General features: G+C 43.4%; 1 protein-coding gene across 1 annotated transcript in view; it reads right to left on the reverse strand.

Moving 5' to 3' along the window:
* LOC126252230 (uncharacterized) overlaps window positions 1-27,941 on the reverse strand; it is a 596,261-nt gene that overhangs the window by 293,055 nt on the left and 275,265 nt on the right. The window contains exon 11 of the mRNA XM_049953102.1: window positions 5,369-5,687. Within this exon, the coding sequence (XP_049809059.1) occupies window positions 5,369-5,687 (319 nt within the window). The remainder of the gene's footprint in view (window positions 1-5,368; window positions 5,688-27,941) is intronic.

Here is a 27,941-nt window from a genome sequence, read left to right on the forward strand (position 1 = left end):
CTGAGGCAGGAGCAGTGGTAGCATTGCGTAGCTTTTTATGCCTTAATCTGTCTAACAAGCCTTCATCATGCTTCGACATTCCAGATTATAAATCATCACGCCACTCTGGTCTCATGCTGGTCCGTGCCTCCCATCTGTTTGTGTCGATTTCAAAGCTCTCCATATCTGTTTTACTGGAGTCCTTGAACCTCAATACAGGACGTTCTACAGGTCTTTTGGCTATAGAGCTCTCCATGCATCACCTCACGTGGTAATTTGTCAGGATCCATACGTTGGACGTGTCCAAGCCAGCGGAGTCGTCTCTGGTTCAAGAAAGCTGAAATACTGTTGCAGGTAGTTTTAGATAGCACTGCTTCGTTGGTCACTCGGTCCTTCCACGTTACTCGGAGGATGGATCTCAGGCACCGCATGTGGAAAGCATTAAGGCGATGTTCTTGTTTGGCATAGGTAGTCCATGTTTCCGATGCATACAAAAGGATGCTGAGGACGCAAGTTTGATATACAAGAATTATGGTGGTCAAAGAGAGTTTGTTGTTTTTCGTAGCCCGTGTAGAGAGTTTGCCAAAAGTTGTCGCAGCTCTTCCAATGCGAGCATCAATTTCCTTGTCAACAGACAAGTTTGGTTCAAAAAATGGCTCTGAGCACTATGGGACTCAACTGCTGAGGTCATTAGTCCCCTAGAACTTAGAACTAGTTAAACCTAACTAACCTAAGGACATCACAAACATCCATGCCCGAGGCAGGATTCGAACCTGCGACCGTAGCGGTCTTGCGGTTCCAGACTGCAGCGCCTTGAACCGCACGGCCACTTCGGCCGGCAGAGAAGTTTGATTCTATAGTAGATCCAAGATAGCAGAAGTTATCTACGACTTGCAGAGTAGTGCCATCTAGTGTGATATTCGGCTTTGTGTTAGCACCCTGAACCATAATTACGGTCTTACTGCTGCTTACACTCGTCGAGAATAGGTGGCATGCGTGATTAAATCTTGATACTAGCTCTTGTAGCTCTTCTGCGGAGTTCGCAAAAATTACAGCATCATCAGCATACAGGAATTCACGAGCGACTATCTCGTAGCGCTTTGTCTTACTCTTCAGAAGATTAAACGCCTAGCTAATACCTGTTGTTATTGATTGTTATAGTAATTCCGTGTCTTCAAGTAAATTAAATTCCTAGACAGTGCGAAAGAACTGATACTTCCGAGACTTATCTGATAATCGGCACTCGGGCGATGCCTGATTCTTTTCGCTGCTAATGATACAATTCCACTACAGTGCGCACATGCGACCGGCAATTAAGGCAGTCACAGAACCCTTATTCAGTCGAAATTTCTCCTAGGTTCGAGTCCTCCCTCGGGCATGGGTGTGTGTGTTTGTCCTTAGGATAATTTAGGTTAAGTAGAGTGTAAGATTAGGGACGGATGACTTTAGCAGTTAAGTCCCATAAGATTTCACACATATTTTAACATTTTTTCTTCTAGGACAACAACTGTTTTTTGTGTTGCATGTTACACCGTATTCAGAACACTGCACGGTTCATATGATGCGCACTGGCTTGCAACCCTCCTTTATCGCTTCGGACGTGTCAGTCACGATCTTATTTCTACTGATCTACAGAATTCATTGTCCAGTATAACTGCACATCCACCGGTGACAGTGTAGGTGCCACATATCAACTCAAGAAACGTGGTGGAAAATGGTGTACAAATAGAAGTGGAAATACCTGTTTCTTGATTGATTTCCAGCTTTGACTGTCGACTGGTAAACCAAAGACCAATAATAATAATAATAACAATAATAACTGAAGTACTGATATTGGCTGCACAGGAACAATCACTTGGAACTAACGTAATCAAAGTCAGAATCCAGAAAGTGGCAAAAGACTCAAACTGTAGGCTCTGCAAAAGAGCTTTCGATACAAGTGATCATGTCACCAGACCGATTACAAGCAGATGCACAATGACGTGCCTTGAAAGAGCCAATGGAACTTATGCTATAATTACCGTTTGCCAAGGACAAGGAAGTGCTGGGAACACAAGCCAGAAAAAGGTGTCGGAAACGAACTTGCCAAATTACTGTGGGATTCCGACTTTAGACAGGTCGAATGCTGGAACAAAGTACGCAAGACTTCAAAACTGTGGAGAAGCAAGCGTAACACTGCCATTCCAGGTGATAGCAGAATCTACGAAAAACAAGTTGAAAACAGGTCAGATACGAGGACTCGAAAGCCAAACGTGAACCAGTGAAAACGGTACCAGCGCTTCTCGACACAACGGGAAGAGTACGAAAAGATGCTAGACACATGAAAACAATTGGCAATAATGAAAGTATCACTCAGCCAACTACGAAAATCATCGTTACTAGGATCTGTACGAATTACGCGTCAAAATATCACGCTTGGAAGCAGTCCGACTACTGATGAAATACGAACTCAGCTTAGTGATGTTGTAATTGTACTTGAATTACGTAACCATTACGGCACCTCACCTCAACCTCTCGATACCAGCAATATTCTACTGTGTTTCTGTAAAATAGTTAACATATTTCTGTGACAACATTCAGATTTGATTTCATTAATGTAGAGGTACTTCGATACGTCGATATGTATATATTGCAATGATATTATTTTTATGTGTATTCTTTCTTTTGTCACTATGATCTTTGACGTACTTGTAACTCTGATTTATGGGCACGTAAGCGGTTATTGGAGAGTCGAGCTTTGGTCGTCATGTTAAAAAGACGCAAATTGTAGTCAGTTTATGAAATGTGAACTTTAACAGTAAGGAAGATATTTTCAAGTATGTTTCATATTGTGAAGTGATTTTTTGGAACGAGTTGCGTGATATTGCAACAAAAGTAATAAAAAAGAAGTGTAACTTAAATTCGGAGTGTTGATTACTTTTTTACATCGCCATTGTCCTAACTTGCAAAGGTTTAATCTTCAAGAATGGTTTATGAAACACATCATCTAAAAAACTTTTGAATATCGCAGAATAACACCTAGGCCTCTTCGCATCCGAGCTTGGAATCATCACTACCTAGATTTTCGACGATTGAGCCATGAGTTCACCACGAGACCAGCATGGGAAACACAAAAAGATGACTGCCTAGTTTATCCATTATTTCAAGAAATGAGTTTATTAACTGTGCTCTAGTGACACCTGCCACATAATATGACTTTGTTGTTGCCCGAAAATGCAATATTTAGCAGCGTGAGAAACACTACAATCATAATTAATTTTTGACCTTTGTTGTGGTAGGTTTGTTAGAATGTACACTGAAGAGGGAAAGAAACTGGTACACCTGCCTAATATCGTGTAGGGCCGCCGCTAGCAGGCAGAAGTGCCGCAAAACGACGTGGCATGGACTCGAATAACGTCTGAAGTGGTGCTGAGGGAATTAACACCATTAATTCTGCAGGGCTGCCCATAAAGCCGTAAGAGTACGAGGAGGTGGAGATCTCTTCTGAACAGCACGTTGCAAGGCATCCCAGATATGCTCAATAATGTCCATACGTGGGGAGTTTGATGGCCAGCGGAAGTGTTTGAACTCAGAAGATTGTTCCTAGAGCCACCCTGTAGCAATTCTGGACGTGAGGGGTGTTGCATTGTCCTGCTGGAATTTCCTAAGTTTTTGGGAATGCAAAATGGACATGAATGGATGCAGGTGATCAGACAGTATACTTACGTATGTGTCTCCTGTCAGAGTCGTATCTAGACGTATCAGGGGTCGCATATCACTCCAGCTGCACACGCACGACACCATTACAGAGCCTCCACCAGCTTGAACAATCCCCTCCTGACATGCAGGATCCATGGATTCATAGGGTTGTCTGCATACCAGTAAACGTCCATCCGCTCCATACAATTTGAAACGAGACTCGTCCGACCACGTAACATGTTTCCAGTCATCAACAATCCAATGTCGGTGTTGACGAGCCCATGAGAGGCGTAACGCTTTGCAGTCATCAAGATTACACGAGTGGACCTTCGGCTCCGAAAGGTCATATCGCTGATGTTTCGTCGAATGGTTCGCACGCTGAGAATTGTTGATGGCCCAGCATTGAAATCTGCAACAATTTGGGGAAGGGTTGCACTTCTGTCACGCTGAACGATTCTCTTCAGTCGTCGTTGGTCCCGTTCTTGCAGGATCTTTTTCCGGCCGCACCGATGTCGGAGATTTGATATTTTACCAGATTCCTGATATTCACGGTAAACTAGTGAAATGGTCGTACAGGTAAGTCCCCACTTCATCGCTACCTCGGAGATGCTGTGTCCCGTCGCTCGTGCGCTGAATGTAACACCACGTTCAAATTCACTTAAATCTTGATAACCTGCCACTGTAGCAGCAGTAATCGATCTAATAACTGTGCCAGAAACTTGTTGTCTCATATAGGTGTTGCCGACCGCATCGCCGTGTTCTGCCTGTTTACATATCTCTGTATTTGAATACCCATGCCTGTATCAGTTTCTTTGGCGTTTCAATGTATTTTCCTCACTGTAGTAGCTAAAAATGGAACCATCAAGTCGGGTTGACACCCGAAATTAAATTTTCTCTTAAGGGCGTCGGAAAACATTACAAAGCAAGTAATGTTATGGTCGATGATCTAATGTAATTAGGCTTCTCGCCTAGGTGTTCAGCAGCTTGCGCCTCGTCGCCGTTTCGTTATTGACTTTTCTTACGGGGTAAAGACGCAGTTATGCAGAACGCGAACTTAGAGCGCCGCTTCATTGCAGTTCCAGCCCCGTATTCTGGTATTTTCTCGAATGATGGCTCTAGGTCCGAAAGGTTGTTGCGTCATCGATTCAGGATATGCAACATGCAACGCCATCTGTGAGACGACATTGAAAACATAAACTTGTTGACAGAAATAAAACTAATTAAGGCTGCATTTACATGTTCCGCTAACAGACGGTGTTACTTATTTGAGACAATCTCGTAACAGTATTCTGCAAAATCGGGATCAAATGTAGTCTTGTCGGGATGTTGGGACGCGAAGAAAGCTGCCCCATGTACTTCCTGTGAATTCTCTATGCTGGTCTGCCAATCGTTGTTTTTGCCAGAATGTTGTCTTTGTAGCCAGCAGTTCATGTGAGGAGAGATGAACAGGGGAGGGAGCCAATGAAGGGCTGTATTGTGTGTGATCAAACACTTCCCATGGAAAACGCTGCAGGAGCGTCATCATTGCCCCTGCAGAATACGGCTGAAATTGTTGTGAAGACAGAAACGCATGACATTCATGTTATGTGGGCTGCATAGCTACAGGCGAAATCTCTACAAAATCTAAAAAATTGGTGGAAGACAATGTTATTTTAGGCTTTTCTATGCGATTACTTTGCTCTGGGGATCTGTTTGAGGTGCCGTGCTTTACCTGTGCAGGTCGGCGTCGTCGTGTCGGCCGCAACGGACGACGCGCGAATCTGGCGCGCGCTCGGCGTCGGCGTCCGCGTCGTCGTCGCCGGTGGCGGGCTGCGGCAGCAGGGAGCGCAGCTCTATGTAGTCGTAGAGGCAGTCCTGCTGCGGCTCCAGGTCGAGGCGAGTGAAGCGCAGCACGAGCCGCGAACCCGCAGGTCCCGCCAGCCGCACCCAGTAGTCCAGGTTGGGCCCGTACCCGCCCGGGAAGTTGGGCGACGTCAGGAAGCCCTCCGTGCCGTTCACCGTCCGGTTCAGCTGCACGCCGCCCTCCGTCACTGTCGGCCGTCACAATTCGTCACTACCTGGCGCTCGCAGGGGCAAAAGATCAGTCTACAACCAGAGGGTTAGCTTTATTCAAATGACAAATAAAACAGTTTGCACGTCAGTCACTCGATCATTTTGCTACTACCCATTTCCGTGGTTCACACCATAATCTTCAGGTGGAGAATTATTTATTTACATGGCTGGCGTTGGTGAAGAGTACAGACTTCTTTTCAAAGTCGCAGACCGAGGCCAGTGTAGATTACTTTGCATATTTTGCTAAAAAAATTTTAAAAATTTTTGGTATGCGAACATATTCGAGCTTTTTTCTGCAGAAAGATGAGGAGATAGTGGCAATAGGAAAGAGATGGAAAAGTAATAAATACTCGAAAATAGTAGACAGTGGTTACCTTATAGAAAGAGGAAGGAGACAATGGCACAAAGAGGGGCACGCAGTGGCAGTGGAACAGAGTTGACAGTGACAGAAAAGTGCTGGGAAAAAGGTGAAGGGGACAGTGAAAGTGGGAGAGGAATAAAGAGGAGGAGAAAGTGGAAGTGGGCGAGAGTCTGTGACAATGAAAACGAGGAAGAGAGAGATAGTGAGTGAGCAGAGGCAGCGGAAATGGAATGAATGAATGACACAGTAGCAGTAAGAGAGAGCGAGAGGGAGACAATGACAGTGAGAGGGGGCAGCAGTAGTAGGACAGAACGAAGGAGGCTGTTGCTGTTAGATAGGAAAATGGTTCAAATGGCTCTGAGCACTATGGGACTTAACATCTGAGGTCATCAGTCACCTAGAGCTTAGAACTACTTGCACCTAACTAACCTAAGGACATCACACACCTCCATGCCCGAGGCAGGATTCGAACCTGCGACCGTAGCGGTCGCGCAGTTCCAGACTGAAGCGCCTAGAGCCGCTCGGCCACATCGGCCGGCCGTAGTTTGCTAATGATAAAAGCTGTTCACTTAAAAAAAGGTACTTTTCTAAATAAACAGTGTACCCCAAAGAGTGCACTTGCGATTTTTTTTTCCTTTGGGTTTACTTAAGGGAGGTAGGACGTCAAACGGGCCGACTTGGAGCACGAGAGGCACCACAGGATATTTTAATTTCCACTGTCTATACTTTTACAAATAAATTCATATAACTTTAACAGCATGACCAGGAAGGATTCAGGATTCATACTCATAGCAATGGAAGCTCAAAAACGTAACGAAACACTTTTTTTTACATACGAAATTTCATCATTTTTTCACTTACTAATGGCTGCATTTGTTGCTATAGCTACACTTTTCTTCCTAAGTAAGAGAGAGTCTTCGATTACTTTTGCACAGTCTACAAACCATAGTTACAGGTGTATGAAACTCTAGAAGTTATTTAATTTATGAAAAAATGAATGAACTGTTACATTTTAAACTTCATGTTTAGAAAAAATTCAAGTTTTATAGTTAATTATCTCAATTTTTTCCACAGTCTTTTGATAGATTTGGAAAATTCTAGAGTTTTATACACCTGTAACTACTGTTTGTATGATATGAAAAATTCATCGAAGAATATCTCTTACTTAAGAAGAAAAGTGTACCTATAGCAACAAATGCAGCCAGTAATAAGTGAAAAAAATGATGAAATTTCGCATGCAAAAGAAGGTATTTTGCTACGTTTTTGAACTTCCACTGCGATGAGTGTGAGTTCGCAATCCTTCCTGGTCATGTTGACAAAGTTTTATGTAAAAGTATAGGTAGTAGAAATTAATATGTCCTGTGGTGACTCTCCTGCTCCAAGTCGGCCCGTTTGACGTCCTACCCCCCTTAAGGGAGAGAGTTTAAGCATCTAATCCCCGCAAGATCTAGGAACTGAAGGTGAGCGTTCAACGAGGAATCAACGTAATTAACAAAAGCGATTTGCCTTGGACAATGATAAGCCAAGCACACAAGTGCATCGACAACCCTCATGGCCATCCTGCACATCTTTTGTAATAATGTTAGTGTTGTTGTTGTTGTGGTCTTCAGTCCTGAGACTGGTTTGATGCAGCTCTCCATGCTACTCTATCCTGTGCAAACTTCTTCATCTCCCAGTACCTACTGCAACCTACATCCTTCTGAATCTGCTTAGTGTATGCATCTCTTGGTCTCCCCCTACGATTTTTACCCTCCACGCTGCCCTCCAATACTAAATTGGTGATCCCTTGATGCCTCAGAACATGTCCTACCAACCGATCCCTTCTTCTGGTCAAGTTGTGCCACAAACTCCTCTTCTCCCCAATCCTATTCAGTACCTCCTCATTAGTTATGTGATCTACCCATCTAATCTTCAGCATTCTTCTGTAGCACCACATTTCGAAAGCTTCTATTCTCTTCTTGTCCAAACTATTTATCGTCCATGTTTCACTTCCATACATGGCTACACTCCATACAAATACTTTCAGAAAAGACTTCCTGACACTTAAATCTATACTCGATGTTAACAAATTTCTCTTCTTCAGAAACGCTTTCCTTGCCATTGCCAGTCTACATTTTATATCCTCTCTACTTCGACCATCATCAGTTATTTTGCTCCCCAAATAGCAAAACTCCTTTACTACTTTAAGTGTCTCATTTCCTAATCTAATACCTTCAACATCACCCGACTTAATTCGACTACATTCCATTATCCTCGTTTTGCTTTTGTTGATGTTCATCTTATACCCTCCTTTCAAGACACTGTCCATTCCGTTCAACTGCTCTTCCAAGTCCTTTGCTGTCTCTGACAGAATTACAATGTCATCGGCGAACCTCAAAGTTTTTATTTCTTCTCCATGGATTTTAATACCTACTCCGAATTTTTCTTTTGTTTCCTTCACTGCTTGCTCAATATACAGATTGAATAACATCGGGGAGAGGCTACAACCCTGTCTTACTCCCTTCCCAACCACTGCTTCCCTTTCATGCCCCTCGACTCTTATAACTGCCATCTGGTTTCTGTACAAATTGTAAATAGCCTTTCGCTCCCTGTATTTTACCCCTGCCACCTTTAGAATTTGAAAGAGAGTATTCCAGTCAACATTGTCAAAAGCTTTCTCTAAGTCTACAAATGCTAGAAACGTAGGTTTGCCTTTCCTTAATCTTTCTTCTAAGATAAGTCGTAAGGTCAGTATTGCCTCACGTGTTCCAGTATTTCTACGGAATCCAAACTGATCTTCCCCGAGGTCGGCTTCTACGAGTTTTTCCATTCGTCTGTAAAGAATTCGTGTTAGTATTTTGCAGCTGTGGCTTATTAAACTGATTGTCCGGTAATTCTCACATCTGTCAACACCTGCTTTCTTTGGAATTGGAATTATTATATTCTTCTTGAAGTCTGAGGGTATTTCGCCTGTTTCATACATCTTGCTTACCAGATGGTAGAGTTTCGTCAGGGCTGGCTCTCCCAAAGCCGTCAGTAGTTCCAATGGAATGTTGTCTACTCCGGGGGCCTTGTTTCGACTCAGGTCTTTCAGTGCTCTGTCAAATTCTTCACGCAGTATCGTATCTCCCATTTCATCTTCATCTACATCCTCTTCCATTTCCATAATATTGTCCTCAAGTACATCGCCCTTGTATAGACCCTCTATATACTCCTTCCACCTTTCTGCTTTCCCTTCTTTGCTTAGAACTGGGTTTCCATCTGAGCTCTTGATGTTCATACAAGTGGTTCTCTTATCTCCAAAGGTCTCTTTAATTTTCCTGTAGGCAGTATCTATCTTACCCCTAGTGAGATAAGCCTCTACATCCTTACATTTGTCCTCTAGCCATCCCTGCTTAGCCATTTTGCACTTCCTGTCGATCTCATTTTTGAGACGTTTGTATTCCTTTTTGCCTGCTTCATTTACTGCATTTTTATATTTTCTCCTTTCATCAATTAAATTCAATATTTCTTCTGTTACCCAAGGATTTCTACTAGCCCTCGTCTTTTTACCTACTTGATCCTCTGCTGCCTTCACTACTTCATCCCTCAAAGCTACCCATTCTTCTTCTACTGTATTTCTTTCCCCCATTCCCGTCAATTGTTCCCTTATGCTCTCCCTGAAACTCTGTACAACCTCTGGTTCTTTCAGTTTATCCAGGTCCCATCTCCTTAAATTCCCACCTTTTTGCAGTTTCTTCAGTTTTAATCTACAGGTCATAACCAATAGATTGTGGTCAGAGTCCACATCTGCCCCTGGAAATGTCTTACAATTTAAAACCTGGTTCCTAAATCTCTGTCTTACCATTATATAATCTATCTGATACCTTTTAGTATCTCCAGGGTTCTTCCATGTATACAACCTTCTATCATGATTCTTAAACCAAGTATTAGCTATGATTAAGTTGTGCTCTGTGCAAAATTCTACCAGGCGGCTTCCTCTTTCATTTCTTAGCCCCAATCCATATTCACCTACTACGTTTCCTTCTCTCCCTTTCCCTACACTCGAATTCCAGTCACCCATCACTATTAAATTTTCGTCTCCCTTCACTATCTGAATAATTTCTTTTATTTCATCATACATTTCTTCAATTTCTTCGTCATCTGCAGAGCTAGTTGGCATATAAACTTGTACTACTGTAGTAGGTGTGGGCTTCGTATCTATCTTGGCCACAATAATGCGTTCACTAAGCTGTTTGTAGTAGCTTACCCGCGTTCCTATTTTCCTATTCATTATTAAACCTACTCCTGCATTACCCCTATTTGACTTTGTGTTTATAACCCTGTAGTCACCTGACCAGAAGTCTTGTTCCTCCTTCCACCGAACTTCACTAATTCCCACTATATCTAACTTTAACCTATCCATTTCCCTTTTCAAATTTTCTAACCTACCTGCCCGATTAAGGGACCTGACATTCCACGCTCCGATCCGTAGAACGCCAGTTTTCTTTCTCCTGATAACGACATCCTCATGAGTAGTCCCCGCCCGGAGATCCGAATGGGGGACTATTTTACCTCCGGAATATTTTACCCAAGAGGACGCCATCATCATTTAATCATACAGTAAAGCTGCATGCCCTCGGGAAAAATTACGGCCGTAGTTTCCCCTTGCTTTCAGCCGTTCGCAGTACCAGCACAGCAAGGCCGTTTTGGTTATTGTTACAAGGCCAGATCAGTCAATCATCCAGACTGTTGCCCTTGCAACTACTGAAAAGGCTGCTGCCCCTCTTCAGGAACCACACGTTTGTCTGGCCTCTCAACAGATACCCCTCCGTTGTGGTTGTACCTACGGTACGGCTATCTGTATCGCTGAGGCACGCAAGCCTCCCCACCAACGGCAAGGTCCATGGTTCATGGGGGGGAATAATGTTAGTAAGTGTCACATTTAAATTAATATCATTTATAAAATTTCATACCAGCATAATCTCTATATTCTACGGTGACTATGTTATGGGTTCGCTTCAGTCCGGAACAGCGCGACCGCTACGCTCGCAGGTTCGAATCCTGCCTCGGGTATGGATGTGTATGATGTCCTTAGGTTAGTTAGGTTTAAGTAGTTCTAATTTCTAGGCGACTGATGACCTCAGAAGTTAAGCCGCATAGTGCTCAGAGCCATTTGAATCATTTTATTTTATGGGTTCGGTTTTATGTTCTCCATTTTGGATTTAGAAACGTATGGTTTCATTTCCTTCTATCTCAAAGCATGGAATGCACTCCGTCTTCAGGCCGCAAGTGGCCCATCGGGACCATGCGAACGCCGTGTCATCCTCAGCTGAGGATGCAGATAGGAGGGACGTGCGGTCAGCACACCGCTCTCCCGGTCGTTATGATGGTTTTCTTTGACCGGAGCCGCTACTATTCGGTCGAGCCCTCAAGTGACATCACGAGGCTGAGTGCCCCCCAAAAAATGGTAACAGTACATGGCGGGCCAGATAGTCATCCATCCAAGTGCCGACCACGCCCGACAGCGCTTAACTTCGGTGATCTGACGGAAACCGGGCAAAGCGTGGAAGGTCTGAATATAAGAGGTGTGCGAGAAAAGTAATGAGAGTGATTTTTATCCACCAAAGCTTTTAGTTTTTTTCAAAAATCAATATTGTCCCCAACAAAGTAGTCCCTTTGGCAGTTGCGTCGTCCACAGTCTTGGTAGCAGCACTGAAACGCTTGAGCTGGTAGAGTCTTTTAACATTTTGTTGACTTCTTCCAGAGTCCCAAAATGATATCCTTTTAAGAACTTTGTAATTTAGGGAAAAGAAAAAAGTCACAAGAATTCAGATCAGGTGAATAGGGGGGGAGGTCAAAAATTCCGTGATGGAAGTGGCCGTGTAACGTGGGGCGTTGTCATGATTCAGAATCCATTTTTCTGCGATGTCCAGTCTCATTCGATTCACTGTTTTCCTGGGCCTTTCAAGGATATCTTTGTAAAACACTTAGTTGACGGTTTGACCTGGAGGAACAAATTCTTTATCAACTATACCCCCACTGTCAAGAAAGCTAATTAACAGTGTTTTGATCTCTGATTTGCTCATTCGAGCTTTCCTCGGCCGAGGAGATGTCTCAGTGTGCCACTCCTTACTTTCTCGCTTTGTCTCACGATCGTATACAAAAATCCATGATTCATCACCTGTGGTCACACCACTGAACCAATGGTGGTCATTGGCAGTCAAGATCAATGCACACGTTTCTTCGAGTGTCCTTCTCCTCAGCTGTGAGGTTTTTCGGCACCATTTCGGCACAAACCTTTCGCATGTGCACAACTTCGCCCAAAATTTGATGTACGGTGAAAGTGTTCAAGTTAAACAGCTCACCCGTCGTCCTTATTGTTAAACGTTGACCTGATCTCACAACAGCACGCGTACGTTCTCTAAATTCCGCTGTTCCATTTTCGCAACACACAACAAAAACACAACTTCACTGGTGGCACTCTCACAAATCCGGTGATGAGTGTAAGGAGCCGAAACTCGGACTGAGCATCTGGAAGGGATGAACACACCGCTCTACACAAGTAGAACAACACAGTGATGCCAGATCATTCGCATTGTCGCCAGTCTCATTACCTTGTTCATACACCTCGTAAACAATGCAGATCGTACACAAAACAGTTTGTGTCACGAGTAAGGATTCTAAACGTGCATGAGGCTTTTTGGCTATTTTATGTTGCCTGATGCTCGAATTGTTAAATAATGGAGTTCCATGTGAGGAGTATTTTCCTAGACTGCAGCAACTGACACGATTGAGCACGGCTGACGCAAGTTAGGGAAAACTTAAGAATCGAAACGCACAACCTTCGCTTTGTAAATGCGAGAATTTCTGCTAACATCCAATGAACAGACTTTTTATAGAAATTAGATGTATTTTCAGTTTGTCGATCACTGTTGTATGGACACACGACAGCGAAACTGTTTCTGTGAAATGGGTTTCTATGCGTCTAGGATTACGACCTAAGAATTGACGCCGGCCGGAGTGGCCGTGGGGTTCTAGGCGCTACAGTCTGGAACCGCGAGATTCGAATCCTGCCTCGGGCATGGCTGTGTGTGATATCCTTAGGTTAGTAAGGTTTAAGTAGTTCTAAGTTCTAGGGGACTGATGACCTCAGAATTGGCAATCTTGAGACAATAATAAAGTAATCGACAGACTGAAAATAAGTTTATTTTCCAGAAATAAGGACGCGGATCACTCCTTACTGGCAAGTATGTTCAGTTCCTTTTTTTTTATTATTCCTGTTCACCTAGAAAATTGGAATATTTCCAGAACCGTTCAAAGAGATTGTCATTTGTTATCATCCATAGCAAACGTAACAGAGCCCACTCTACAGTATATTATAGTCTACCCTCCCCCTTTTATTTAGCCACCTGATGGGTTTGCTGCAGTCTGCCAAGAAATTCTCTCCTGTGCCAGCCTTTTCTCTAAGTCCTCAATTATTTGCTGGATGTATTCCAATCTCTCTTCCTTCTAGTACCATGGAAGTTGTTCCCTGATGTCTTAACAAATTTCCTGTCATCCTGTCCATTTTGTCAGTGTTTCTCATATATTCCTTTCCTCTCCGATTCTGTGGAGAACCTCCTCATTCCTTACTTCATCATTCCACCTAATTTTCAACATTCCTCTTAGCACCACATATCAAATGCTTCGATTCTATTCTGATCCGGTTTTCACACAGTACATGTTTCGCTACCATACGATGCTGAACTCCACATGTACATTCACGAAAAATTTTTCTTCAAGTTGAGGCCTGTGTCTGATACTAATAGACTTCTCTTGGCCAGGAATGACCTTTCTGCCAGTGCTAGCCCACTTTCTATATATATCTACCTTGCTACGTCCATGTTGGTTTATTTACTTACGAAGGTATCAGAACTGCTTAACTTCGTCTACTTCGTGATCCCCAGTTCTGATGTTAAGTTTCTTGTTGTTCCCATTTCTGCTACTTCTCATTACTTTCAACACTTCCTGTAACTCTACATCGCTTCCACTGAGCATAGCAATGTCATCAGCTACTGTATTATTATCGTTGATATCCTTTCATCTTCGATTTTAAGCCCAGTCTTGATACTTTATTTTATTTCCATCATTGCTTCTTGGATATGTAATTTGAACAGGAGGGTGAAAGATTACATCCATGTAATCAAAATATCCACGGGTGTACTGCCGGTCTACAGTGTCCAACGGACACAATATTTCAGCGATCATACATGTCGCCATCATCAGGTGAACTGACGGACTGAGCTCCTGTGAACGTGCCGGCACGGAGATCCCTACACTATGGCTGCTCAGGGGGAACTGGGTTCGGTCGCGGCGGCGGCCGATTTAAATACCCTCCGCCCGCGGCGCGCTCACTCCGCCGTCCGCGCCCCGCGCCACGGTCGCGCTGTGGAACAGATTGCGACGGCGTCTGAGATAACGTCGGTATGATGGCTCTGTCCGCCGTGGTCGTCACAACTATACATTTGCTCGATTTACTCTTGATTAACCCAATCGCTGGTTCCCAAGCCTTGCTAAGATTATGGCCACAGTCACGGTTTATGAGGTCGTCATTGGTGCGAATTTCGATGGCCTCTCTAACAACGCTGTCCCAGTATCTCGACGTCTGTACCAGAATCCTCGTGCGTTCATACTCCATAGCGTGATTTTCCGACAAACAATGTTCAGCGACCGCCGACTTGCTCGGATACATCAGTCGAGTGTGCCTCTGGTGTTCACGGCATCGATCCTCGACGGTACGCATCGTCTGACCAATATACGACTTGCCACATTGACACGGAATCTGGTACACGCCGGCCTTCCTCAAACCGAGGTCATCTTTGGCGCTCCCCACCAGTGCACGAGTTTTATTCGGAGGACAAAACACAGTTCCGATCCGGTGTTTCTTCAAAATGCGGGCGATTTTCCCCGAGAGTGCGCCTGTATATGGAATAAACGCAGTGCCTACCTCCTCCCTCGTGATTTCATCCATCTCCACAGGTTGTGCTGTAGTGGGTGGGCGGAGAGCACGTTGAATCTGCCACTCTGAGTACCCATTTTTTCGACGTTGAATCTGCCACTCTGAGTACCCATTTTTTCGACGTGCTCTCCGCCCACCCACTACAGCACAACCTGGAAGATGGATGAAATCACGAGGGAGGAGGTAGGCACTGCGTTTATCCCATATACAGGCGCACTCTCGGGGAAAATCGCCCGCATTTTGAAGAAACACCGGGTCGGAACTGTGTTTTGTCCTCCGAATAAAACTCGTGCACTGGTGGGGAGCGCCAAAGATGACCTCGGTTTGAGGAAGGCCGGCGTGTACCAGATTCCGTGTCAATGTGGCAAGTCGTATATTGGTCAGACGATGCGTACCGTCGAGGATCGATGCCGTGAACACCAGAGGCACACTCGACTGATGTATCCGAGCAAGTCGGCGGTCGCTGAACATTGTTTGTCGGAAAATCACGCTATGGAGTATGAACGCACGAGGATTCTGGTACAGACGTCGAGATACTGGGACAGCGTTGTTAGAGAGGCCATCGAAATTCGCACCAATGACGACCTCATAAACCGTGACTGTGGCTATAATCTTAGCAAGGCTTGGGAACCAGCGATTGGGTTAATCAAGAGTAAATCGAGCAAATGTATAGTTGTGACGACCACGGCGGACAGAGCCATCATACCGACGTTATCTCAGACGCCGTCGCAATCTGTTCCACAGCGCGACCGTGGCGCGGGGCGCGGACGGCGGAGTGAGCGCGCCGCGGGCGGAGGGTATTTAAATCGGCCGCCGCCGCGACCGAACCCAGTTCCCCCTGAGCAGCCATAGTGTAGGGATCTCCGGGCCGGCACGTTCACAGGAGCTCAGTCCGTCAGTTCACCTGATGATGGCGACATGTATGATCGCCGAAATATTGTGCCCGTTGGACACTGTAGACCGGCAGTACACCCGTGGATATTTTGATTATCAAATACGCCGGGAGAAACTCAAGAATCACGATTACATCCATGTCTTACACTCATTTTAATTCAAGCACTTCGTTCTTGGTCCTCTAGTCTCATCGATCCCTCATGGTATTTCTCTATAGTGTATCCTTATTTTCCTCAGAATTTCGACCATCTTGCACTATTTTACATTGCCGAACTCTTTCTTCCAGGTCGACAGATCCTATGAACGTGTCTTGATTATCTTTGGTCTTTCTACCATTATCGACCGCAACGTCAGAACTGCCTCTCTGATGTCTTTGCTTTTCCTAAAGCTAAACTGATCGTCATTTAACAGGTCGTCAATTTTATTTTCCATTCTTCTGTATATTGTTCTTGTCAATAACTTGGTGGATGCATGAGCTGTTAAGCTAATGGTGCGATAATCCTCTCATTTGTCGGCTCTTGCTATCGTCGGAGTTGTGCGGATGACGTTTTTTCGGAAGTCTGATGGTATACTGCCAGTCTCACACATTCTACACACCAGTATGAATTGTCGTTTTGTTGTCACTTCCCCCAATGGTTTTAGAAATTCTGATGGAATATTATCTTTCCATTCTGCCTTATCTTAAGGCGTCCAAAGCTTCTTTTTTTTTAAATTCTGACTCTAGTACTGGACCCCCATCTCCTCGATGTGGACATCTGTTTCTTCTTCTATCACATCGTCAGGCAAGTCGTCCTCCTCATAGAGGGCTTCAATGTACTTTTTCCACGTATACGTTCTCTCTGTTGCGTGTAACAGTGGAATTCCTATTGGACTCTTAATGTTACAGTCGTCTCTTTTAATTCCACCGAAGGTTGTTTTGACTTTCTATACGCTGAATCAGTCCTTCCGACAATCAATTTCTTTTCAATTTCTTCATATTTTTTCACGTAGCCATTTCGCGTTAACTTACCTTCACTTTCTGTTTGTTTTATTCCTAAACTACTAGTATGTCTGTATTCCTAACTTCCCCTGAAAATTTTTGTATTTCCTTTTCTCGTCGAACAGCTGATTTCTTCTTCTATGCAAGGTTTCTTCACAGTTACTTTCCTTGTACCTATGTTTTTCTGTTCAACTCCTGTGACTGCCCTTGTTGTCCATTCCTATCCGTTTGTACAGCCTACTGAGCTATTCATTATTGCAGTATCTATGGCCACAGAGAACTTTGAGCGTATCTCTTCATTCCTTAGTACATCCGTGTCCTACTTTTTTTCGCATTGATTCTTCCTGACTAGTCTCTTAAACTTCAGCCTACTCTTCATCATTACTAATCTGTGATCTGAGTCTGTATCTGCTCCTGGGTACATTAACAATCCAAGCCTGATTTCGGTATCTCTGCCTGACGCTGATGTAGTGTAACTGACTTCTTCCCGTATCTCCCATCCTTTTCCCTTGTTTTACCAGAAATAATGACAGAGTTACGAAAATCAGTTTCATTTCTACTGCTAGTATTTTAGATCTGAAAGAAAAGTACCCAGCGGCGCTCACTTTCTGAAATTTTGTAAGTTATTTGGGAGTAATGCAGCATTTATAATTTGAGAATTCTCTTTTTTGAAGTTGAAATTCATTACAATCTTAAGCGGGAGGTACTGATTTCATATCCAAAGAAGGGAACACGTGCCGGTGAATGAAGACGTAAAACGTTGCGCAGTTACTGCATTGTCTCAACTCCTTTTCTACAGGTATCGCGGAGTTTCAGCCTAGCCGCTACTCCCCCTCTACCTCCGCTCCCCTCTCCCCTCCCCCCTCTCTCACCCCCCCTCCCACCACCTTGAAAATCATGGCTTATGGATTGGACGTGTTGTCGACGGTACCTAATGTCCATCATAAGCATGCGCTTCTATCACCGGTTACATAGTAGAGAGTCCCCATTCCCATATGAAATTAATATATTTGTGCCATTTTTACATTTCGTACACTGAATCACTCTAAAAGATTTGTATAAGTTGCCAATTAGCGGGTTATTATCATCCTATCGTCAACTGTGTGTGATGTGAAGATCCTTACACAACCTTTTGTCTTAATCGTTCAATATTAGCCTAAATAATGAGAAGCAGGCTGAATGGAATGCACTCAAACCGCAAAGAAAAATGACAGGATACTGAATGGTAGCGATGTTTACTTTCGTTGCACTGAGACGGAGTAAAGTACATTAGTAATTTTGTTTGGCGTCATAGAAAAAATAAATGCTATTTCGTGTAACTAGTTCTATGACTTACATTTTTGCTTTATAGTTCTAAAATCTCTGAAACAGATACATTCCTCAAATCTGTAATAGTATTGAATACGATCTCGAAGAAAACTGAAAATAATAACCAAAACTCTACAAGACTATTGCATTTGTCCATGTTCCAATGGCGATCTAACTTTTTCTTTTTTTATGTAAGAAATATAATCGGTTGCAACAACATTTCTGCAATGCCCTATAATTGATTCATTGTTGAATATTCTAATACGTTGCTTTGGATAAAACTCTCTGGTTAAGATGTTTGATATATTTCATTGACAGCCTCCCGCCAGATATTTTTCCTCAAGATAAAAATGGTCAGAGTTGCAACGTGAACTTCTTCGCTATATCAAGCGCTTCTACGTGTGCTGATTTCGAGCCCACATCGAGCCTTTGATATCGAACTCTTGCTAAGATTGCAGCAGCTACGGCCACTCATGAGAGTAATTAACTGATTTCCTCATTAGCTGAAGGGCATATACATTCACTAGACGTAACATTCGTACTGAAAACTAATGATGCTTTTGGATTTCTAAAGCTGCAAACGCCCATGCCCTCATTCCACTTTACCTCTCTCTCTCTCTCTCTCTCTCTCTCTCTCTCTCTCTTTCTCTCTTTCTCTCTCCACCCACTCGAATTAGAAATTATTTACAACATCCACCGTCTATTTTACAAAAAACGGTAAATACTTGAGGGACTATATCACTTTGAGCAAATAATTTTCTTCCTTCATCTTTAGTATCTTACATACATAGTTTGCATAATGCCCCGATCTACCGTCAATTTCTAAATACAGGAAGCCGAAGTACAATTCAACCTTATTCAGATTAGAGCCGACAGCTTCAAGATAATTGTTGTTATACATCGAAATTCCCCCCATGAACCATGGACCTTGCCGTTGGTGGGGAGGCTTGCTGCCTCAACAATGCAGATAGCCATACAGTAGGTGCAACCACAACGGAGGAGTATCTGTTGAGAGGCCAGACAAACGTGTGGTTCCTGAAGAGGGGCAGCAGCCTTTTCAGTAGTTGCAGGGGCAACAGTCTGGATGATTGGCTGATCTGGCCCTGTAACACTAACCAAAACGGCCTTGCTGTTTTGGTATTGCGAACGGCTGAAAGCAAGGGTAAACTACAATCGTAATTTTTCCCGAGGGCATATAGCTTTACTGTATGATTAAATGATGATGGCGTCCTCTTGGGTAAAATATTCCGGAGGTAAAATAGTCCCCCATTCGGATCTCCGGGCGGGGACTACGCACGACGACATCGTTACCAGGAGAAAGAAAACTGGCATTCTACGAATCGGAGCGTGGAATGTCAGATCCCTTAATCGGGCAGGTAGGTTAGAAAATTTAAAAAGGGAAATGGTTAGGTTAAAGTTAGATATAGTGGGAATTAGTGAAGTTCGGTGGCAGGAGGAACAAGACTTTTAGTCAGGATTATAAATACAAAATCAAATAGGTGTAATGCAGGAGTAGGTTTAATAATGAATAAAAAAGTTGGAGTGCGGGTAAGCTACTACAAACAGCATAGTGAACGAATTATTGTGGGCAAGATAGATACGAAGCCCACGCCTACCACGGTAGTACAAGTTTATATGCCAACTAGCTCTGCAGATGACGAAGAAACTGAAGAAATGTATGATGAAATACGAGAAATTATTCAGATAGTGCAGGGAGATGAAAATTTAATAGTCATGGGTGACTGGAATTCGACAGTAGGAAAAGAAAGATAAGGAACCGTAGTAGGTGAATATGGATTGGGGCTAAGAAATGAAAGAGGAAGCCGCCTGGTAGAATTTTGCACAGAGCATAACTTAACCATAGCTAACACTTGGTTCAACAATCATGAAAGAAGGTTGTATACATGGAAGAAGCCTGGAGATACTAAAAGATTTCAGATAAATTATATAATGGTAAGACAGAGACTTAGGAACCAGATTTTAAATTGTAAGACATTTCCAGGGGCAGATGTGGACTCTGACCACAATCTATTGGTTATGAACTGTAGATTAAAACTGAAGAAACTACATAAAAAGTGGGAATTTAACGAGATGGGACCTGGATAAACTGAAAGAACCAGAGGTTGTACAGAGTTTCAGGGAGAGCATAAGGGAACAATAGACAGGTATGGGGGAAAGAAATACAGTAGAAGAAGAATGGGTAGCTTTAAGGAATGAAATAGTGAAGGCAGCAGAGGATCAAGTAGGTAAAAAGACGAGGGCTAGTAGAAATCGTTGGGTAACAGAAGAGATACTGAATTTAATTGATGAAAGGAGAAAATACAAAAATGCAGCAGGCAAAAAGGAAAACAAATGTGTCATAAAAGAGATCGACAGGAAGTGCAAAATGGCTAAGCAGGGATGGCTAGAGGACAAATGTAAGGATGTAGGGGCTTATCTCATGAGGGGTAAGATAGATAGTGCCTACAGGAAAATTAAAGAGACCTTTGGAGAAAAGAGAACCACTTGCATGAATATCAAGAGCTCAGATGGAAACCCAGATCTAAGCAAAGAAGGGAAAACAGAAATGTGGAAGGAGTATATAGTGGGTCTATACAGGGGCGATGTTCTTGAGGACAATATTATGGAAATGGAGGAGAATGTAGATGAAGACGAAATGGGAGATACAATACTGCGTGAAGCGTTTGACAGAGCACTGAAAGACCTGAGTCGAAACAAGGCCCCGCGAGCACACAACATTCCAGCCTGACAGCCTTGGGAGAGCCAGTCCTGACAAAACTCTACCATCTGGTGAGCAAGATATATGAGTCAGACGTAATTCCCTCAGACTTCAAGAAGAATATAATAATTCCGATCCCAAAGAAAGCAGGTGTTGACAGATGTGAAAATTACCGAACTATCAGTTTAATAAGTCACAGTTGCAGAATACTAACGCGAATTCTTTACAGACGAATGGAAAAACTGGTAGAAGCCGAACTCGGGGAAGATCAGTTTGGATTCCGTAGAAATGTTGGAACACGTGAGGCAATACTGACCCTACGACTTATCTTAGAAGAAAGATTAAGGAAAGACAAACCTACGTTTCTAGCATTTGTAGACTTGGGGAAAGCTTTTGACAATGTTGACTGGATTACTCTCTTTCAAATTCTGAAGGTGGCAGGGGTAAAATACAGAGAGCGAAAGGCTATTTACAATTTGTACAGAGACCAGATGGCAGTTATAAGAGTCGAGGGACATGAAAGGGAAGCAGTGGTTGGGAAGGGAGTGAGACAGGGTTGTAGCCTCTCCCCGATGTTATTCAATCTGTATATTGAGCAAGCAGTAAAGGAAACAAAAGAAAAGTTCGGACTAGGTATTAAAATCCATGGAGAAGAAATAAAAACTTTGAGGTTCGCCGATGACATTGTAATTCTGTCAGAAACAGCAAAGGACTTGGTAGAGCAGTTGAACGGGATGGACAGTGTCTTGAAAGGAGGGTATAAGATGAACATCAACAAAAGCAAAACAAGGATAATGGAATGTAGTCGAATTAAGTCGGGTGATGCTGCGGGAATTAGATTAGGAAATGAGACACTTGAAATAGTAAAGGAGTTGGGTATTTGGGGAGAAGAGGAGTTTGTGGCACAATTTGACTAGAAGAAGGGATCGGTTGGTAGGACATGTTCTGAGGCATCAAGGGATCACAAATTTAGTACTGGAGGGCAGCGTGGAGGGTAAAAATCGTAGTTGGAGACCAAGAGATGAACACACCAAGCAGATTCAGAAGGATGTAGGCTGGAGTAGGTACTAGGAGATGAAGAGGCTTGCACAGGATAGAGTAGCATGGAGAGCTGCATCAAACCTGTCCAGGACTGAAGACTACAACAACAACAACATCGAAATTAATCTGCTGACTGAGAGACCCTTGACGTCAGATGTATTAGGTACAGATCTATTACTCAACTGTGACATACGAAACTTTGAGCTGGATCGGGACCTGAACCCGTGTTTCTCTCTCACCGCGAGTGGTCACCTTAATAACCTCGGCTATCCGTGCACGCTTTCTGGATCGACCCAAACTTCCATATGTCACGTTGCATACATACTATTACCGTACTCCACTAAATCCATTCCTGAAACAAGGAGAATGAGACCACGAGGGATTGAGACGAGTGTTGTTATTGTCGTCTGTCCACCTATTCTTGTGATGCATGCATGCATGTCTGAAAGAACTTTTGTCAGATGTGAAAGCTGCTTGAAGGCGAGTCAGTGAGTCGTTTGGTACGTTGTGCCATTTTGTTGGAAAAAAGCTGTACTCATTTTCACTATCTGTTAATTACTCATAAAATTTTTCGTAACTTGTCATGAAAACTTGTGTCTTGACAGTCCGGGCAAAAATTATTGGCTCCTCTATACCATTACCGGAAACGGCACACCAATCACCAATTTTCTCATCGTGAAGTGGACGCTAGAACGTCTCGCGGCGATTTCCTCCATTCCAATATCTGATGTTCCGCCGATTAACATGGCCCGATAAATGAGACAATGCCTCGTCTGACAAGAAACATTTTGAGTGTGCCTGCCCAGCAGTAATGTTTCTGAGAAGCCAGTTACAGTAATCAGTACGTTTCAGTTTTCCTGGCTCCTTCAGTTCAATTTCAGTTCATGAAGAATTTTATGACGAGATTTGTATTTAGGAGGGTTGTCCAGAAAGTAATTTCCGATCGGTCGCAAAATGGGAACCACTGCGAAAATCCGGTAAAGCTTTGCACAGATGCGATGGACAGTGTCTCTAGTATGCCCGTTGATCGTGTTGTGCCGCTCTTTTCAGTTTTGAGTGAACAGTGAGCACTTAAAGACGGGTAGGGAATAGCGTCTCCCGCCAAGTATGAGGGCCTGTTTAGAGATTTCGCCTGCGTCACGCAGGCCACGTAACACAACTGTCGAGCAGTTCCTTCTCCATGCCAATTCTCGGCCGCACACTGCAGGGGCAATGAAGACGCTCCTCGAGCGTTTCCGATTAGAAGTATTTGATCATCTGCAGTACAGTCCGTAATTGGCTCCCTCTGAGTCTCATGTCTGCTCACAAGAACCTCTGGCTATGGAGACAAAATTTTTCCACAGACAACGAGCTGCAGCCAATGCAGATAACTGGCCGAAAGCACAGGCAGCTGCTTTTTATGACGAAGATATTGGAAAGCTGATGCAACACTACGACAAAACGCGAAGTTGGAGCGGCGACTATGTAGAGAAGTAGGTGGAAGGTGTACCTAACTGTTGCAAATAAAACGTTTCTGGTTTTCACTGTGGTTTCCATTTCGCGACCGATGGGAACTTACTTTCTGGACAACCCTCGTATATGGATGTGTGGTGCCTGTTCTTTCGGACAGGTCAAAAAGAACAGACACCACGCATTCATATAACTGGTTGCCTCGATGGGCAATGAGTCCACCAACTTCAGTGCGGATGCACAGTTACGTTCGACCTTCTACGGGAATCTCGAAGTAGCGAGCACGGAGGACATAGACGGGGGGACTGTGGATAGCTGGCGCTAGGTGGGAATGCGGGTCGGCTGAGAGGCGTGCCGAGATAGTCCGCGCGCTTGCAATAAAGGCTGTGTCCGTGTGATGCAGTGGTTAACATAACTGCTTAGTTAGCAGGTTATCCCAGGATCTAATTCCGGTCAGGTACAAATTTTAACACGTCACCGTTGATTCCTCATAAAGTCCAGATACAGCTGTCATCAATAGTTTCTTCATTTCTCTTTCCCAACCCTCCATCTTCAGTTTAGATAAGAATTATATTTAACAGCAGATTATGGCATACTGATTTTTTTGGACTGGCAATAATTCTCTTTATATTATCGGTAAAGACCTGTGGAGCCGTAAGGGAAGCTTACCTATTTCGTTTTGCATTTGAAAGCGAACCTGTCGTACGCCATCTATTAACTAAATCGTGTGTACTATTCTTCGCTTGGATATCGTATTCGTAAATTTTTCAAAAAACACTTTACGTTTTTTCTTCAAACGACTGACGAAATTAGGCCTCAACTACACTAACATCACGTGGAGTGAATAAGCCAATTTACACAAGCACAACACCACTCGCAATAATGCACTGCTGTGGAACGTAGCCGTACACTAACATCTAAGCCGGCCGGAGTGGCCGAGTGGTTCTAGGCGCTACAGTCTGGAGCCGAGCGACCGCTACCCTCGCAGGTTAGAATCCTGCCTCGGGCATGGATATGTGTGATGTCCTTAGGTTAGTTAGGTTTAATTAGTTCTAAGTTCTAGGCGACTGATGACGTCAGAAGTTAAGTCGCATAATGCTCAGAGCCATTTGAACTAACATCTAAACATCTGTCAAAAGGCAGCAACAAACAGCAGTAACACATACATTTCCTAGTCGCGCTAGTTGTGTGAGCGTCTTTCATAAACAGTGTTGGGTAGAGATTTCACTACTCTGAAGTCCAAGAGAGACGACAGCTTTTATTGAATTGACAATGAGCCTCTCCATGATTCAGAAAAATTATAAATGAACGAACACAATTAAAATTTTCTTACGTGTGTTATGAATAAACGTCTGTCGTATGTCATTATTTTGGTTTTCTTTTTTTTAGTTTTTGAAGGAGACATCACAATCTTCAGGGCTTTCAAGATTCACTTGAATCATTTCGTTATTACCTGGCCAAGCACTCAAACCTACAAATTGCGAGAATCTACTTCACAGGTGATCCGTTTCAGTGCTTTCATAATTCAGTGTGTAGGCGATCTATGTGCAACGAAAACAAAAGAACATTGGGGAACTGCGCCAACGGGAAAATAGCGAAGCTTCATCAGATCGTCAGGAAAAGCCTCACGTGAATTTTGAATTCTGATGATGTTGTTGTTGTTGTTGTGGTCTTCAGTCCAGAGACCGGTTTGATACCGCTCTCCATGCTACTCCATCGTGAGCAAGCTTCTTCATCTCCCAGTACCTACTGCAACTCAGATCTTTCTGAATCTGCGTAGTTTATTCATCTCTTGGTCTCCCTCTACGATTTTTACTACCGACGCTGACCTCCAATACTAAACTGGTGACCCCTTGATGCCTCAGAACATCTCCTACCAAGCGATCCCTTCTTCTTGTCAAGTTGTGCCACAAATTTCTGTTCTCCGAATTCTATTCAATACCTCCTCATTAGTTATGTGATCTACCTAACGGGAATAAAAACTTAAAACACCGACACACAGACAAATGAAGGATTTTTATTAATAAAATATGTATGTTTCACGGTATCTGTTTCCCATGCTAATCCGCAATTACTTCTTTAAAAATAGGATTTTAGTGTTGTTTGTATTTCTTTTTTCATTACAGGAACGCAGGGAGGAAGGATGTCAGTGTCATTAATCCAGAAATACTTGCTAGAGGGACAAACCAGGGTTATACGGCATAAGGGGCTAGGTCGCAGCACACAGCTTGTGTCGACTGCCACCCTGATGCTACAAAAATGGTTCAAATGGCTCTGAGTACTATGGGACTTAACATCTGAGGCTATCAGTCCCCTAGAACTTAGAACTACTTAAACCTAACTAACCTAAGGACATCACTCACATCCATACCCGAGGCAGGATTCGGCGACCGTAGCGGTCGCGTGGTTCCAGCCTGAAGGGCCTAGAGCCGCTCGGTCACACCGGCCGGCCGTGGTGCTACAGCGCTGCCATTATCCTTCAGTTTGCCTGGAAACTTCACAGAGGAAGGAGCACATTTCATCGTTTTTCAGGCTGGTGAGTAAATTTTTTAGTCGTATTTTTTTTTCTGTTGTACATCGGATTGAGGCGCTCCTGATGGCGGTTTTCGAAAGAGTGAATGACTATGGTTGCATGAATGTTATCATAATCTTTTGTTTCTGATATATGACATTATGTGGTACTGATTTTGTTTTTCATATCCCTTTGGGGCTAATTGGCATAGTTATTTATGGGGTCAGTTGAAGTAGCTATACCAACAGGTCACGTCGAACAAGGCCAACAAGGAATACCCCACAATCTCAAGTGCCTCCTGATATGCTGAATACATTCAAATCGCTTTGGTTTGGGGAAGTATCATGCTCGTCAGTAGCCTGAGAAGTTTGTCGGAACCGATGCCAATGAGAGTATCGTTTCCACGATGGTCAAAAAGAGGGAAATTGGAGATAGACAGACAAGGATTATTCAATTTGGTACGAACAATGTAAAATTGTGCAAAAAAATTGAAACCATATGTTCTAATAAACGAGCGCCCAACTCCTACATTCACGATTGATTCAAAACAATGAACTATTTTTTTTGGAACAACTACAGGTAGCTGTAATAGTAAGCAGAACTTATTTTCCTTGAATAATCCATTGTTTGCTCATTAATTTAAGTTCATAGTGTTGTTTATACATTCGAGCAGAATTTACTTTTGTTCACGTATTATTTCTTCAAGAGGAATTTGTTTTTTGAAGAATTTATTCTTCGAAAAGGAAGCTACCCCATTTGGATTAAAAAAAAATTATTCCTCGAATATTTCTGTTTTCTGGCGAAGTATCTCTATCCAAATCAGATTGCGCCAACTAACCTCTAGGGATATGCCAACTAACCCCGAATAGTTATAAGCTTTTATAAAATGTATTTTTGGGGTTACATAAACACGTATTTAATTAATAGATCCTGCATGATTTTGTAGTCAAAATGTCAAGCTACCCGCCACATGTATCAGAATCTCTCCAAGAATTGCGCAGAAAATAGAAAAATCAAAAACCAAAAATATGAGCCTACTAGCCACCATCTCCCCTATGACCACATACGCGCTGCCAAAAGATAATTTGAGCAATTCTCTTCTTTTGAAGTTATGGTGAATACTTTCCTCATTGAGAGGTCTACTTGGATTAGATTTCATTGACCGTTTTCGAATACAACGTTTAGATGCACTGACGAAATGAAAAATCGAACATCAAGAACGAGTTGTGCGACAGACATGAAAGTTGGTAGGCATGTTTCTACATCTGAAAGATGATGTCTATTAAATTTGGGAAAAGTAGCGTAAGGGTGGCGCTAGTAGCGCAACTGTGAGGGAACAAACCACGGTGTAACGGTGGTGACCGTTACTTGCCTCTGAGACTGGACGTCGGGAGTCGATGTTAGTCAAAAATGCCTTTACGGCAGCAAAGATGTTGTGGTCAACCCCTCACTGGGTTTGAACGAGATTTTGTGATAGGGCTACGAGAAAATGGATGTTTCTTCTGGAATACTCCAGAAAGACTTGATAGGAACGTAGCCACTGTGATTGCTGGTAGCGGTGATCAGGAGAATGTACGGTCGCAACAAGACCGGGCTCCGGGAGACCACGTGGCACTACCTAGAAGGAAGACCACCATCTTCGGCGAATGGCCCTGGTACATCGTACTGCGTCTGAAGCAGCAATTTGAGCAGCAGTTCGCGTCAGAGTGACACTATACATTGTTACAAATCGGTTACTTCAAAGGCAGCTCGGAGCTAGACGCCCTGTAGCGTGCATTCCACTGACCCCATATCACCGCCATCTGCGACTCCAGTGCCATCGAGCTCATTGGAGGGCAGAATGGTCTATTCTGTTTTATAATGAAAGCTGATTTTGTCTCGGTGCCAGTGATGGCTGTGTGTTGATTAGGAGTAGTCCAGTTGAGGTACTGCAACCAATCCCTCTGCGTGCTAGGCACACTTCATCTGCAGTTACGGTCTGCAGTGCGATTTAGTATGACATCAGGAGCA

This window comes from Schistocerca nitens, chromosome 4 (assembly GCF_023898315.1).
Source record: "Schistocerca nitens isolate TAMUIC-IGC-003100 chromosome 4, iqSchNite1.1, whole genome shotgun sequence".
Taxonomy (NCBI): Eukaryota; Metazoa; Arthropoda; class Insecta; order Orthoptera; family Acrididae; genus Schistocerca; species Schistocerca nitens.